The 15775-nt window shown below is 45.5% G+C and overlaps 1 protein-coding gene across 13 annotated transcripts in view; it reads right to left on the bottom strand.

The window, feature by feature from the left end:
• The window catches only part of SLX4IP (SLX4 interacting protein), a 220663-nt gene that overhangs the window by 60030 nt on the left and 144858 nt on the right, over positions 1-15775 (bottom strand). For all 13 annotated transcript variants that reach the window (XM_086335066.1, XM_086335069.1, XM_086335065.1 and 10 more), the window contains one exon: positions 14383-14503. In XM_086335066.1, the coding sequence (XP_086191192.1) occupies positions 14383-14503 (121 nt within the window). The remainder of the gene's footprint in view (positions 1-14382; positions 14504-15775) is intronic.

The following is a 15775-nucleotide window of genomic DNA, read 5'->3' on the forward strand; positions in this document are numbered from 1 at the left end:
AAGGGCCATATTTGCAACATGCAAGGGAAAAACCATAGTTTTCCCTGGGTAAACCATGAGAACTTCAGGCCCCCCCATCCAGCTGTCACCATTAGAAATACTGTGGCAGAACAGACAGCTCACTCACAGAATGGTGCAATCCCACTCCTCTCATCAGTGGCAGGTGGCTCTCCAACAGGGCAGGAAGCCAGCCAGTCCCACCTGCCACCAAGGAGGACGCATCTTTGGAAGCTCTAGTTAATACATGGTCCGTCTTCATAAAGCTGATTAATGGGCTGGGCTCTCAGCCAATTGAGAACTCCTTAAAGAAGTCTTGCAACCACCATCTGATGACAAAGATCTTTCTAGAATCATAAGAGTCCCAGGGGATTTGGTAAAGTTGTTTTGCACTTCCCAGTTTCTGAATATGAAGAAATTTGGAAGCAGAAAGTGAACCAGCCCAAGCAAACTCAAAAGTAAACATGGGGTTTGCTGTTGCTGTTAAGTTGCTCTTTTGCAACTCCATGCACTGCAGTCCGCCAGGATCCTCTGTCCACGGGATTTCTAGGCAAGAATACTGCAGTGGGTTGCCATTCCCTTCTCCAGGGGATCTTCCCAACCCAGGGATTGAACCTGAGTCTCTTGCCTTGGCAGGCGGATTATTTACCACTAAGCCAGGGGTTGCATCACCAGAAAAGCCCCAATGGAACCGGCATAGTAATTTGAACCTCAGCAATGGCACCTCAGGTGGCTCAGTGGTAAAGAATCTGCTTGCAAAGGCAGGAGACACAGGAGACATGGGTTCAGTCCCTGGGTAGGGAAGATCCCATGGAGGTAATGGCAACCCACTCCAGTGTTCTTGCCTGGAGAATCCCATGGACAGAGGAGACTGATGGACTTCAGTCCATGGCGTCACAGAGAGTCAGACACAACTGAGTGACTGAGCACATCTTCTAATGGCAACTCAGACTTTGCTGTATGAGGGAGAAATCACTGCATCTCCTATGTGCCGGCAGGGGCTTCTGAAAGAAGGCCAGGGTGCACGGGGGGAAGCAGCTGACGCACCAGCCAGCAGGGTCCATTTAATCAAGTTTATACTAACGGAAAGGTCTTCTAGGTAGTTCAAATTGGTACTCGACAACCTCCTGATGTGGTGAAAAGAATCCTAAGTTTTTCGAAGCTTTTATATTATATTATATTTATATTATATTATATATTTCAAAGCTTTGCATATTAGTTTTTCTGTGTGTTTTAATTTCTTATAAAATTAAAAAATAAAAGAAAAGTTACTACAACTTAAGCAATGTCCACAACAGGTAACCATAACAAGTGGAAACATAATGTGTAAAAGTTCACAGATTTTGCCTTTCTTTCCATTTATTGCAAAAATGGTTGGCCCAGTCTCCCCAGCTTTTGAAGATGCAGAGCCTCTCGTGCTACCAGGGCGGCTTTAGCACACTTTTGGTAAAAAGTGTAAAACCAAGTTTTACAAATTTCCAGTTCCAGGAAAAAGTCATTTCTGCTGGAATTGTGGCACATTCCCCAAAGGCCTTACGGGCACTGGCTTCCATTATTGCCCTGGTGAGCTTCTCACATGTGGATGAAAGCCGAGCAAATGTTTTGATGGAGTACATTATGGGAAGAAATGTAAATAATAACCAAAGCTATTTAAACACATGTGTAAAGAGAAAACACATGTTGCCACGGTGCCCTAGGACACATCTAGGGAAACCCATTTCTATTGTAAAGATCTGTGAATAGGAAAAAAAAACAATGTCTCAATATTAAGGATATTTAGCAGAACGACAGATCTTTGAAACTCTGTGGTGCGGTTTTACTGTCTGTAAAACCACACGGGTGCCCGGTTCCTCCCTCCAAGTCAGAGGCACCCTTTCAGTGCAGTGCTAACGGCGCCCACAGCCCCAGGCCGTGGCTGACGGGCAGGGGCGGGTGGTAATACAGGCCGAGGTGACGTCTAAGGTGGGCTTTCCGCCCAGGGTCTGTGCTTCACCAGGGCTAAGAGCTATCAGAAAGACAGTCATGTTCACTGTCCCTAATGTATAAGGAAAGGATAGCAACGTGAGTGTGTGAGGATGGTGTCTCAGAGAGCAAGCCTTCACTGTCCTCGCTGAAGGCTTTCCCTGGTGGCTCAGACGGTAAAGAATCTGCCTGCAGTGTAGAAGTTCCAGGTTCAATCCCTGGGCTGGGAAGACCCCTTGGAGACAGAATGGCAGCCCACCCCAGTATTTTGTCTGGAGAATCCCATGGACAGAGAAGCCTGGCAGGCTACAGTCCATGGGGTCCCAAAGAGTAGAACATGACTGAGCAACTAACACTAAAAATGTCTGATGGTTTATACGGAGGAAGCGCTGGGCTCAAAGGGAAAAGGGTTTTGCTTCTAAAATTTCTTTTAAATAGGAAAAGGTGCTGTTTTTCAATGGCTGGGAAAATAAATACAAACCCAAACAAACAGCACAAAGATGAATGTGTGCTCCTGGGGACATGGGGAGCATGGCTCACAATGAGGCCTGTGTCGGGGGAGCAGGGGGAAAGCTTTCTTTGGCGGGGACAGCACCTCGGTCGTTGGGGAAAGAGGGGAGCGTTTTTCAGGCGGAGGGAAGAATAGGAAGAACTTGCTTGTTTTGGCAATTCTCGTCTTTTTCTTGTGCTCCTCCTGTAGTATGAACACCCGCTGATTTCCTAACATGGTGGTAAAGTGCCCTCCTCCAAGCACCCCTGGGGATGCTGCGTGGGTGCAGACGAAGGGAGGGGGCCTGGCCACCCAGCCCTGAACATTCGAGGAAGATGCCTCGGATGCCATAGGAGAGCAAGCTACACACTTTGGCTGGAGATTCAAGCTAAGATTTTTAGAGGAGCATTCAGCTTAGAAGAAAAGCCAAATCAAAAGCCAAGGCAGACAGAAACCACAGTGCCCAGGAAAATTTAATTTATTTTATGGCATTTTCCAAAGGACTGGGTTTCTTAGATGTTAACTGCAAGAAAAAGGTTACACAGAATGGAACAATGGCAGTAAAAAAAAAAAAAAAAATTGCCCTACAAACACAAAAGTGTACTGAACAGTTAGACAACGCACTGAGGTAAGTGCTTGGAGCTAGAAGATGAGCCCTCTTTTGGAGTTGCTTTCTCCTCTTCTACCTTGTGAACAAGAGAGGAGGGGGGAAAAATCTAAAACAAAGATTCCCACATAGTAGGTCAAGTAGAACGCTATTCCTGGCTTCCACATGGTTCAACACAGCTTTGTTTTCATGATTAGAGGGAAAATGTACTAAAAGAGAAAACAGACACACACAGTCCTGCCACGGCAACAGAGACGCCAGAGTAGTGAACAGAAGCTGGCACCCTGACAGCCATGTTGTCAGATGCCCCTGACACTTGCCAGTCATCGGAGCTGGGCCAAGTTGCTTGAATGCTGAGTGGTTCTCATCCTCAGAACCAAGGGGAAGGACGCTGCTAGAAAGGGGAGCCCTGAGCATCCACCGTGGGTACACGGGAGTCCCAGCACAGCGCTGGCGCCCAGCAGGCTGACGCGCAGAAACAGTAACTAGGACGAGCAGTGATGCTGGAGGTCACCTGGGATGGGCGGGGCCGGAGGGCAGCTCTCCTCAGAAAGGACAGAAAATACCGCGGCTCCTCTTAGGATGGCACAGGATGTGGTTTTGCCTTTCTTAAGACCAACTGTGGAACACTAACAGTTTGTAACCCCCAGGCTGCTTTCACCTGCCTTCTGATGAAGGGGCAACAGATGCCGTGACGGAAGCAGAGCACGAAGCCAGGGCCAACAAACACCGCTGAGTGCAGCCTCTGCTCATTCCTTCACTGCCTCTACCATGTGTCCTCCTGCCGAGTGATTGTCGGGAGAACCCCCGCCCAGGAGAAGGGAGTGATGAGCATGCCACTGGCCAGGATGCCAAAAGATGGGGGAAAAGCTCCCTGAGACAGAAGACGCCCGGAGCCAGACAAGGCTCCCGGAGGGAAACGACGGGAAGAACAAGCCTGCAGGGCGATGCAGAGCGAGCCCAGGGGCGGGTGAGGAGAAGGGTGTCAGGGGAGGAGACAGCACACGCCAAGGCCAGAGGGAGATGGTGCGACGTTCTGGGGCCTGTCAGTCAGGCTACAGTGCCAAGCTGATAGGAAATCCTCAAAAATATTGCAAGTCTGTTCTGTAATGTTCCCTTTCGGGTCTGCAACTGTTTACCAGGGAATTTGCACAGTGAGAAAACCTTCCCGGGTGGTTCAGTGGTAAAGAATCTACCTGCCAATGCAGGAGACACAGGTTCAATCTCTGGGTCAGGAAGATCCCCTGGAGAAGGAAATGGCACCCCACTCCAGTAGTCTTCCCTGGGAAATCCCATGAACAGAGAAGCCTGGCAGGCTATGGTCCACTCGGACATGACTGGGCAACTAAACACGAACAACAGTGATAAAAGGGAAATACCAGAGCTTTTGAGGATGACTAGACACTGGCTCTGAGACAGTGCTAAGTCTTGGAGTTTCTGACTGCCACTGTAACCCATCAGAGGGGGATAACAGAAACTGGCTTCAGGTCATCTCACAAAGGGCTGGGCAGCTCTGTGAAAATGTCTTCTCGGTGTTGAGCATAAGACTGGAAAAGATTTACTCTGCAACGGACAGAAACGCTGGGACAGGGACACCTGGGGAAAAGTTAGCCAGCATGTGAGAATATCTGGATCTGATGTGAACGTTCTCTGAAAGGCCCCAGCAAGAGGATCTCATAATAAGCTGGACCAGATAGCCTGCCCCAAGGGCGCTGGCCAGCCTCTTCTCACAGGGGCCAAAGTAGCTGCTCAAGGATTCATAAGGGAGGTGGCCACAATGGCAAGGATGAATATTACACTTGGGCTCAACAACACAGACTTACATGCACTGAGGCTGAGCCCTGCCAAATGCAACTAATCTGAGACTCACCACCAACTCTCACATGGCAGGAGATGGCCAGCCATGGAGGGTGAATTACATTAGACCTCTTTCATCACGTTAGACAAACAGACCAAAGTGGGGTTGAAATGCTGGTCCATGGTGTACAAAAGAAGCAACCAGGTATACAGGTAACACACAAGGTATACAGGTAACATACAATACAATGGGTGTGACCAAGCAGAGTGCATCCAGTGCTAAAAGTTAGCAAAAACTAAACATCTTCTTCTGCTTCATTGACTACGCTAAAGCCTCTGACTGTGTGGATCACAACAAACTGTGGAAAATTATTCAAGAGATAGGAATACCAGACCACCTTACCTGCCTCCTGAGAAACCTGTATGCGGGTCAAGAAGCAATAGTTAGAACTGGATATGGAACAATGGACTGCTTCCAGGTTGGGAAAGGAGTATGTCAAGGCTGTATATTGTGACTTTGGTTATTTAACTTATATGCAGAGTACATCATGTGAAATGCTGGGCTGGATGAAGCACAAGCTGGAATCAAGACTGCAGGGAGAAACATCAATAACCTCAGATATGCAGATGACACCATCCTTAGGGCAGAAAGTGAAGAGGAACTAAAGAGCCTCTTGATGAAAGTGAAAGAGGCGAGTGAAAAAGTTGGCTTAAAACTCAACATTTAAAAAACTAAGATCATGGCATCTGGCCCCATCACTTCATGGCAAATAGATGGGGAAACAATGGAAACAGTGAGAGACTTTATTTTCTTGGGCTCCAAAATCACTGTAAATGGTGACTGCAGCCATGAAATTAAAAGATGCTTGCTCCTCAAAGAAAAGCTATGACCAACCTAGACAGCATATTAAAAAGCAGAGACAATATTTTGCCAACAAAGGTCCATCTAATCAAAGCTATGGTTTTTCCAGTAGTCATGTATGGATGTGAGAGTTGGACCATAAAGAAGGCTAAGGGCCAAAGAATTGCTGCTTTTGACCTGTGGTGTTGGAGAAGACTCTTGAAAGTCCCTTGGACTGCAAGGAGATCAAATCAATCAAGCCTAAAGGAAATCAGTCTGAATATTCATTGGAAGGACAGATGCTGAAGCTCCAGTACTTTGGCCACCTGATGCAAAGAGATGCCTCATTAGAATAGATCCTGATGATGGGAAAGATTGAAGGCAGGAGGAGAAGGGGACAACAGAGGATGAGATGGTTGGATGGCATCACCGACTCAATGGATGTGAGTTTTAGCAAGCTTTGGGAGATGGTGAAGGACAGGGAAGCCTGGCGTGCTGCAATCCATGGGGTCGCAAAGAGTCAGACACGACTGAGTGACTGAAAAATAACAAATGGCAGCCTCAAAAAGGCAGAACCACTGAGGGCTCAAACCCCTTAGGAAGGAAGATGTCAGTCACCTTGCCAAGTAAAGAGTCCTGATCAGCTGAATTACTGCCTAAAGACAAAGGGAATATGAAATAAAAGTACAAGTAGGAAGATATAAACACCAACCATTTATTTCATGTAACTGACCATAGAAGTTAGAACGGTAGCATCTTCCTAAACTGTCTTCCTTGCTGCACCACGTATATATTCACATATTAAGCAAGTTTTTTGGCTTTTTATTCGAGGTATGTTGGCAATAGTTAGCTTCATCATTTAGCCAATAAATAAACCAATATGGGTTCTGAATGATGGGAAAGAGGAATAAATATCACACAGAAATCTCGGGTGTGGAGCTCAGATGTGAGACTTGGCTTCTCTTTCTTGGAGGGGGTACTGAGCATATTTCACCTGTAGTTGGGAAAGCTGTGTTCTTGCAAAAGCTCATCATTGCTCAGAAGTTTATGAAGAAGGAAGCCAACACGAAACCTTCAGGGGACCTCGCTAACTCGTTTCCACCTTCCCAAAACTTCTGACCATCTTCCCTGTGCTTTGGTAACTTCCCATACTTTGTTAAGCCCCACTTTTCCAAGGTAAAAACAGTGAAGCATTTCAGGCTCCCTGGCTCATCGGTAACCGGGATGTGGCCATGGGATCTGTGGTGAGCTCAGAGGAAGACAGTGCCGTGGCCATGGGCCAGGCTGCCACGCTCCTGCAGGCTCAGTCCTGAGCTTCATAGATGGCAACTGAAAGGGCTCATGTACCAAAGCCATTCTCCCCCATCTTTTTTAAAAAATAAGATTCTTTCTTTCTTTCTTTTTTAAATTTGGCTGTGTTGCTTGGGTCTTAGTTTCAGCACTCGGGGTCTCTCACTGCAGCCTGCAGGATTCTCTCTAGTTGCGGCTTGCAGGCTTTAGCTGCCTTGTGGGATGTGGGATCTTAGTTACCTGACAGAGGATCGAACCTGTGCCCCTGCATTGAAAGGCGGATTCTTAACCACTGAAACCACCAGGGAAGCTCCGCCCCTCATCTTGAGGCTGAGGCTGTGCTGTCTTGTGCAGCTTCAGAACCAGGCTGCCTGGCTTTCCCACAGGTAGATCCTGTGAACTATCTATACTATCTTTAATCAACAGCTTCTCCACTGAAGAGCCAGACTGATGCCAGCTAGCCTCGAGGAGAAATGAAATTAAACAAAGCCTATCCCTGGTGGCAGAAGGCAAAGCACCTGCCTGCAGTGTGGGAGATCCGAGTTCGATCCCTGGGTTGGGAATGGCAACACACGCCAGTACTCTTGCCTGGAGAATCTCACGGACAGAAGAGCCCGGCAGGCCACAGTCCATGGGGTTGCAAAGAGTCAGACATGACTGAGCAACTTCACTTTCACTTTTCTTTTCATGAGGCAACTAAGGTTCCTGACCACAAAAGTCTTTACAGTGAAGATTATCACATTTTTGTTTTCAAAAGGTCATTTTAGAAGCACTTTGGAAGCGAGATGTGGATGAACTGAAAGTGAAATCAGAAGGTTGTGGTAGTGATTCAAGAGCTGATTAAGTACAGCCTTGACCCGGAAGTGACACTGAGAAAAAGTGAAAAACTTGAAAAAGGTGAATGCCCCAGTACAAAGGTAAGCATGGGCTACAAACACACAGCTCAGTCAACGAACACAAAAAAGGAAAGATAAAAATCAAAGGACAAGACGTTTTTTTTTTCTTTTATTTTTGGCCTGTCAGACTGGCAAAAATTAAAAGATACTGGTAACACCCAATATTGGCAAGGCCAAGAGGAAAAATATTAATGAGGTAGAGTTGACAGAAATTGACAGTTAAGTCTTAAAAAAAAAACTTTCTTCCAACGTTAATTTTACTAAATCAATTGAAGTTATTCCAGGTGACTTAAGAAGGATGACGCTGTTGGCAAATGTCTATGCTATGCTGTTTGCTGACTGAGTTTTTGTCAGCAGTCTCTGTATTCCTCAGTATTTTATGATTAAGGAAATGGCCTCAAAGTAATTTATGTTAGTTTTAATAAGGATAACTTAGAGCATGAAACTCAGAGCATGAAACATATTAATTTTTTTAGAGTAATCAGCAAAGTTACCAGCCTACTGACTTCAGTTCACCCAGCATCAGTGTCTACCCCAGGATGAAGCACAATATCATTACTCAGATCTGGAAATAAGAAAGGTAAGAAACTCGTGCACATGAGAGAAGACAGCCAATTTACACAAAAGCGAAAACCACACAACTTTCACCCAAGCCACCAAGACGGTAAGAACAACTCTGTTTTCAGGGCAAACGAGACACCGAACGGAACACTGAGGAGGAAACAGGCAAGGCTTTCCTTACGGCTTGGGGCTTTGAAAGTGCTTTTGGAAAAAGTCATTTAAAGTAAGACTATGGAGCAGCCAAGTGATGCTGATAATAAACAGTCTGGATGGGCGCATCACCGTGTGTGCCCACTTCATCCTGGCAGGTGTACCTGGCTCAGGAGATGATGAGCCTTGGCCCCCTGTGGAAGGCAGCCTTGGGGAGATGGGTGGACAACGCTCTGACCTTTAGAAATGAACAGTTTGCAATGAGGTGAAGCAGAGTTGTCTGTTTCTGCTCTCGAGTTAAGCAGCATGGAAATTCGAAGGAAAAAAAAAAAAAAAGAAGAAGCCATGGGGTGACAATCCCTCAATCTTTACCACCAAAGAGAGGGAGAAATGAAATCACAGGCAAAATGATTACATTACAGTCATAATACAGTGGCCAGTGTTATAAAGTGCTGTGAGCAAGGAAGACAGCAAACTGAGGGAGACTTTGGAGAAGAAGTATTTGAGCTAGGTCTTAAAAGCTGAATAACAGGAGCTTTCCAGACAAAAGAGAAACCCGAAAGTATAAAGGCACAGAGGTGTCAAAAATGCAGGTTTGCAGGAAATAGAAAAGGGAAGCCATGGGAGGAGACAGGGCAGGAGAGGTGAGTTGCAGCAGTCCTGGCCTTCCTGGGAAGAGGAGAGCTACATTCATGCATGTAACTCGTCACCTGGACAAACAGTTCTTAAGAACCGGAAAATGTGCTATAGATCATAAAAGAGGCAGAACCTGTTTTCAGGCGACTTACCCATTTGCAGAGATGAACATGAATCAAATGGTGTGAACCAAAGCACAGGGTGCTGGCGGGCCTGGAACCTGGGGACTGTGGACAAGGATACGCTTCCCTACAGGAGGACTTGGAGTGGAGAGTGGAAGGAGATGGGGAGGGCCCATGCCAGCACAGGCCCCTGGGTGAGTGCCAGAGAGGGATCGAGGCCACTGTGCTGCAGCAGGAAAGAAGGAATGGGCAGCACAAGATGAGGCTGCAGAGGTGGTCACCTCAGAGTACCAGCCTTCACCCTGGAGCCCAGGGGAAAGCCTGAAGGGCTTTGTATGCAAGATGAGGCTGTGACGTGAAGGTCTTACCCTAACTCGGGTGCTGACCGCAGGGGGCGCACCAGCCAGAGCAGACGCAGGGGCACCAGTTAGGGGGCTGCTGGCGGCGTCCAGTGTCCAGCGAGGTGGGGCCAAGGACTGGCCAGAGGCAGCAGAAAGGGGGCCAGATAGGGGGTGGGCTGCAGAAGGTGTGCTCGGAGGCCATCTGTCCAGAAGCAGAAAGAAGATGGGCTGTCACGCTGAGGTGACTTTCCAAGAGGGATACTTTGCACAGCCTTTCCACCCAAGAGTGAGCAGCACACTGTTGCATCAGCAGCCCCTGCCTCCATCCAGCCATCAACCACACGACTAATCCCCGACAGGGAAGCCTGGCATTCATCCCACAAGTGCGCCTCAGAGGCTCCCGAAGGCAAAAAGAGGCTGCGCATTTGTAGTTGTGTGTTAAATAAACCAAGCTAGAGGCAAATTACTTGCAATATATATATCACACAAAGTATGAATATCCTTAATTAATGAGCTCTTACAAACCAATAAAAGTATGAACATGAAACAGAAATACTAGGGTTTCCCTGGTGATGCAGGGGACGTGGGCTTGAGCCCTGGTTGGGGAACTAAGATCCCACATGCCAAGGAGCAACTAAGTCCAACTACTGAGCCCACACACCACAGCTAAAGAGTCTGTGCATGAGGGAAAACTGCACGTGATGCAACGGCGACCCTTCAGCTGCAGCTGAGCCCTGACACGGTCAAATAGACAGACAGACAGAAATGTTATAAAGAAACTGAAGTGTGCAAACATCTAGATCATCAAGATGTCCACTGTACCACTGTTTACAACAGCGAAAGTACGAGATTCAGCCTAAATGTCCCAATGATAAATCAGACGGCGGACAACTGATGGACTTCTATGTAGTTATTAAAAACAGTAATGTGGACCTCAAGTGGCCAAAATAAACCTTGAAAAATGGTAACAAAGTTGGAGGAGTCACATTTTTTAATTTCAAAACTTACTACAAAGCTATGGTCATCAAAGCAGTGTGGTACTGGCATAAAGACAGACATACACACCAAAAGAATAGAAGAGAGAGCCCAGAAATAAACTCTTACGACTGTGGTCAAATGACTTAGACTTTCAATAATGATGCGGAGGCCACCCAGTGGGGCAAAGGACAGGTTTTTCAACAAACGGCACTAGGAAAACTGGATAGTAAAAGAATGAAGTGAGACCCTGAACTTAAACCATATAAAAGGTTAACTCAAAATGAATCAAAGGCCTAATTTAACAGCAGTCCATAAAACTCTTAGAAGAAAAAAACAGGGAAAATCTCCATGACATTGAATCTAGAAATGATTTCATGGATGTGACATCAACTGGTTACATTAAAATTAAAAATGCTTTTGTGTCAAAGGACATTATAAAGATGGGAAAAGGCTTTGTTTTCTCCATTTCTCTAGGAAGGGGAGAAAATATTTGCAAATCATATCTGATAAGAGAGTAATATCCAGAACATATAGAGAACTCCTACAACAACCTAATAAAATAATGGGCCAACAGACAATTCTCCAAAGATACACAAATAGTTAATAAACACATGTAAAGATGGTCAGTATCACTAATTATTAAAGAAATGCAAACCAAAACCAGAATGTGACACCACTTCTTATCTATTAAATTTTAAAAATGGTGATGCATGTTTTAAAGGACTTCTATAAGGGCTTCCCTGGTGGCTCAGTGGTAAAGCATCCACCCACCAATGCAAGAAACATGGGTTCAACCCTGGTCCAGGAGGATCCCACGTGTCACTGGGCAACCACGCCCAGTATGCCACAACTACTGAGCCTGTGTGTGTGCTGGAGCCTGGGGACTGCAGCTCCTGAACCCATGTGCCCAGAACCCAGGCTCCACAGCAGGAGAGGCTCTGCAATGAGGCCTGTGCAGTGCTCCAGAGGGGAGCCCACGGGCCACTAGAGAAAAGCCCGTGCAACACCTGGGGCTCAGCCCAGCCAAAAATGAATCAAGGACTTTTACATTATGTTAGGTGGGAAAAACAAATTAAAATTGTGTGTAGAGTAAGATTAATTTTCTGTTTTAAAGCAAACTTCTTGCCCACATGAGCCCAAGAAAGGCTCTGGATTTCATCCTGAGGTCAGAACACTGTGAGTTCCCCGCCTGGGAGAGAGGCTGGGAGAGTGAGCAGTTAGCACTTCTCTGAGGAGAGGAGTACGTCAAGGCTATATATTGTCGTCCTGCTTATTTAACTTATATGCAGAGTACATCATGAGAAACGCTGGGCTGGAAGAAGCACAGCTGGAATCAAGACTGCCGGGAGAAATATCAATAACCTCAGATATGCAGATGACACCACCCTTTTGGCAGAAAGTGAAGAGGAACTAAAAAGCCTCTTGATGAAAGTGAAAGTGGAGAGTGAAAAAGTTGGCTTAAAGCTCAACATTCAGAAAACGAAGATCATGGCATCTGGTCCCATCACTTCATGGCAAATAGATGGGGAAACAGTGGAAACAGTGGCAGGCTTTATTTTGGGGGGCTCCAAAATCACTGCAGACAGTGACTGCAGCCATGAAATTAAAAGACGCTTACTCCTTGGAAGAAAAGTTATGACCAATCTAGATAGCATATTAAAAAGCAGAGACATTACTTTGCCAACAAAGGTCTATCTAGTCAAGGCTATGGTTTTTCCAGTGGTCATGTGTGGATGTGAGAGTTGGACTGTGAAGAAAGCTGAGCGCAGAAGAATTGATGCTTTTGAACTGTGGTGTTGGAGAAGACTCTTGAGAGTCCCTTGGACTGCAAGGAGATCCAATCAGTCCATCCTAAAAGAGATCAGCCCTGGGATTTCTTTGCAAGGAATGATGCTGAAGCTGAAACTCCAGTACTTTGGCCACCTCATGTGAAGAGTTGACTCATTGGAAAAGACTCTGATGCTGGGAGGGATTGGGGGCAGGAGGAGAAGGGGACGACAGAGGATGAGATGGCTGGATGGCATCACTGACTAGATGGATGTGGGTCTCACTGAACTCTGAGAGTTGGTGATGGACAGGGAGGCCTGGCGTGCTGCGATTCATGGGGTCGCAAAGAGTCGGACACCATTGAGTGACTGAACTGAACTGAACTCAACTGAGGAGAGGAGACCAGGGCAGGGACCACCTGAGAATTGGTGCTGAGCAAGCCATGACCATGGTGGAGCTGGGGTCTCAGAACTCTCTCTGCTCCTTTTCCGTCTCAGTTAGTTACAAAGGGCCACTCACCATGTCTGCTACAGTTTTTCTCAAGACTTCAACTATTCCTAAGCAAAATGCCACAAAGTGTCATCTAATACAATATGTTTGGATTGAAAATTCTGTTTGTTTGAGGCTTTCTGTTGAGAAAACTTTATCTGCCTCCTTACCAGCTGTGCCCAAGTACACGGTGCAGACTGAGTCTGCCTTTAAAGGCGAGGACGTTAACCGTTGTTTCCCTAAAGAACTATTACATTAGCATAATCTAGTTCACAGCAATGCAGTACTGACCTCTGAGGATTAACAGGGGTAGACTGTATTTGTGCAACAGAGTGCCATGAAACGCTAACTTAAAAAGTTTAAAAAACACAGTGATGACAGAGTGGAGAGAACACTGGGCTGAGGGTCAGGCTCTGCCACTTGTCATCTAAGTCCTCCTCCATTGAAAGTGAAAAGGTAAAAGAAAGTGAAGTCGCCCAGTCTGTCCAACTTTTTGCGACCCCATGGACTGTAGCCTGCCAGGCTCCTCCATCCATGGGATTTCCCAGGCAAGAATACTGGAGTGGGTTGCCATTTCCTTCTCCAGGAGATCTTCCCAACCCAGGACTGAACCCAGGTCTCCTGCACTGCAGGCAGACGCTTCACCGTCTGAGCCACCAGGGAAGTCCTTCATTCATATCCCCAAATCTCTGCATTAGGCATAGCCTAAGTGTCAGGGGTGGGGAGAAGGGAGGGGAAGATGCCAGATACAGGAGATGATCTTGGTCCTCAAGAAGATGACATTTTATTCAAGCAACCCCCTTAATCTCACAATCCTCTGCTTCTTCACCCATAACTCAAAGATATTACCATTCTTAGGGTAACAGGGTGTTAGGGTAAGGGGTTGGGATATTCCAACCTCAGTGCCCTTGACATCTGGGGGACACTGCCTGGTTGGCAGGAAGGGGGCTGCCCTGTGCACTGTAGGATGTTTAGTGGCATTCCTGGCCCCTACTCACCAGGGGCCAACAGCTCTCTACCATGGCTCCCACCCCAGGTATGACAATCCAGACTGTCACAGGCATTACCAAATGTCCCCTGAGGCAGAACCACCCCCAGCTGAGAACCTCTGAGATAGTGACATATATGAAAGCATTTAGAAAAGCATAAAACCCCAAATTAAGTATTATTGCAAATCTATTTGCAAGACTACTTGTCAAAAAAAAATCCTTTAAAGAATTTATAGTTTCCTTAGGAATGTTGTATTTTCTATTTTTATATATTTTGCCTACCATTAAAAGCCCTTTAGGGCTTTTTGATTAATTTTCTTTACCCAAACAAAGCATATTCATTAGGCTGTATTTTTAAAATGTATCACTACACAACAACACAACTCTGACTCTGACAGTCAGAGTCAAACATAATTGCCATCTCTACAAAGCAGAAATTTTATCCGAAATCAAAGTAGTTCGTGCCTACCTTTTAAGGACAAGGGATTGGATCTTGTGAATTCTGTATCTGATGGCCTGTGCTGTTTACGAACTTGTAAGTACTCCTTCACTCTTGAATCAATGGTTTCTTTTAACAGTAAACAGACTTCCTAAAGTAAATAAAAAAAAATTACACATAACTTTCTAATTCAACACAGTGCAAAAAAAGTCAGTATCATGCATATGAAAAAGCCAAAATCAAACATTTCATTTTGTTTGCTTTTTAGTTTAGCTATGAATAAAGGCATTTACATATGTTCATGGGTAATGCTGAAGATTTAAATCTGCCACTAAGCTTTGTTTGAAACCATGATGCTGGCTTACTCTGTGATCTAAGAAATATATTTTGCCTCTCTTCATTTCTCTCTGCCTCAGTTTCATATTTCTAAAAGGAAGATAAAAACACAATGTAAAAATCAGGGCAAGGAGGTGAGAAAATCAGAGAGGGAAAGGCTGTTTTCATGTAAATATCAACCAATGGGACTATGACAAGTAGAAGACAGAACAGAGCCAACTCTGGCTACAAACGGGAGCCCCAGAGATGGGCCTACTGGGCAGGGACTGCAGACTGGGAGGAGCCAAAGAGTCAGGGCAAGTCAGGGGGAGCCCCAGCCAGTCAGGAGGGGCAGTGCCCTGAGACTTCACGCTGGGACCCACCGCACAGTGCCACCAGATTTTCTGATTTAAGAGGAACTAGAGACAGTGATTTTTACACAGAAATTTCCTACTTTTAAAACTTGGTTCAAAAAACTTTAATATCTAACCACTATAATTCATTAGTTTCTGGGGTTTACAAATCTACTGAAAAACAACAGCACTGATGGTAAGTTGAACACAGAACTGGAAATCAAGAGTCTGGTTTTCTTCCATAGGCTTGTTGATGACATTGTATAAGCTTCTGTGAAAACTGCTCTCTATTCATCTATTCACAGTAAAAAATAATTTAACTTCTTATATTGCTCAAAAGTAAATTAATATTTATTAGGCAACAGAAAAACATGGTTTTAATTGAATGTCAACATCCCAAATTTCTGGAGCTACTGTTTTTAATGTATCAGTGTTATTTATAAAAAAGAAAAATAAAACTTAAAGCCTAACTGTACAATGGAATGACACTGCTCACGTTAGCTATACTATCAGAAAAACGTAATCTGATGTAGGGAAAGGGAAAATAAAATTGCTCCCAAATCTCAATTTCTTAACCCAGATTAAGAACTGGTGTATAAGGACGGATAATTCTGGTTCAGTTCCTAAGGACTCTGCAGAAGGTTCAGAGTTTTCAGGTCACCTCAAACCTGTTTCACTGGTTTCTTGCGATGCCATCTCAGGTTGATCTCTTAGAATCTTCATAAATTAAAACGAGGACAGAGCTGTAAGCTGCT

This window comes from Bos grunniens, chromosome 13 (genome assembly GCF_055505025.1).
Source record: "Bos grunniens cultivar Pamir isolate PY7600 chromosome 13, Bosgru_T2T1.0, whole genome shotgun sequence".
Lineage (NCBI taxonomy): Eukaryota > Metazoa > Chordata > Mammalia > Artiodactyla > Bovidae > Bos > Bos grunniens.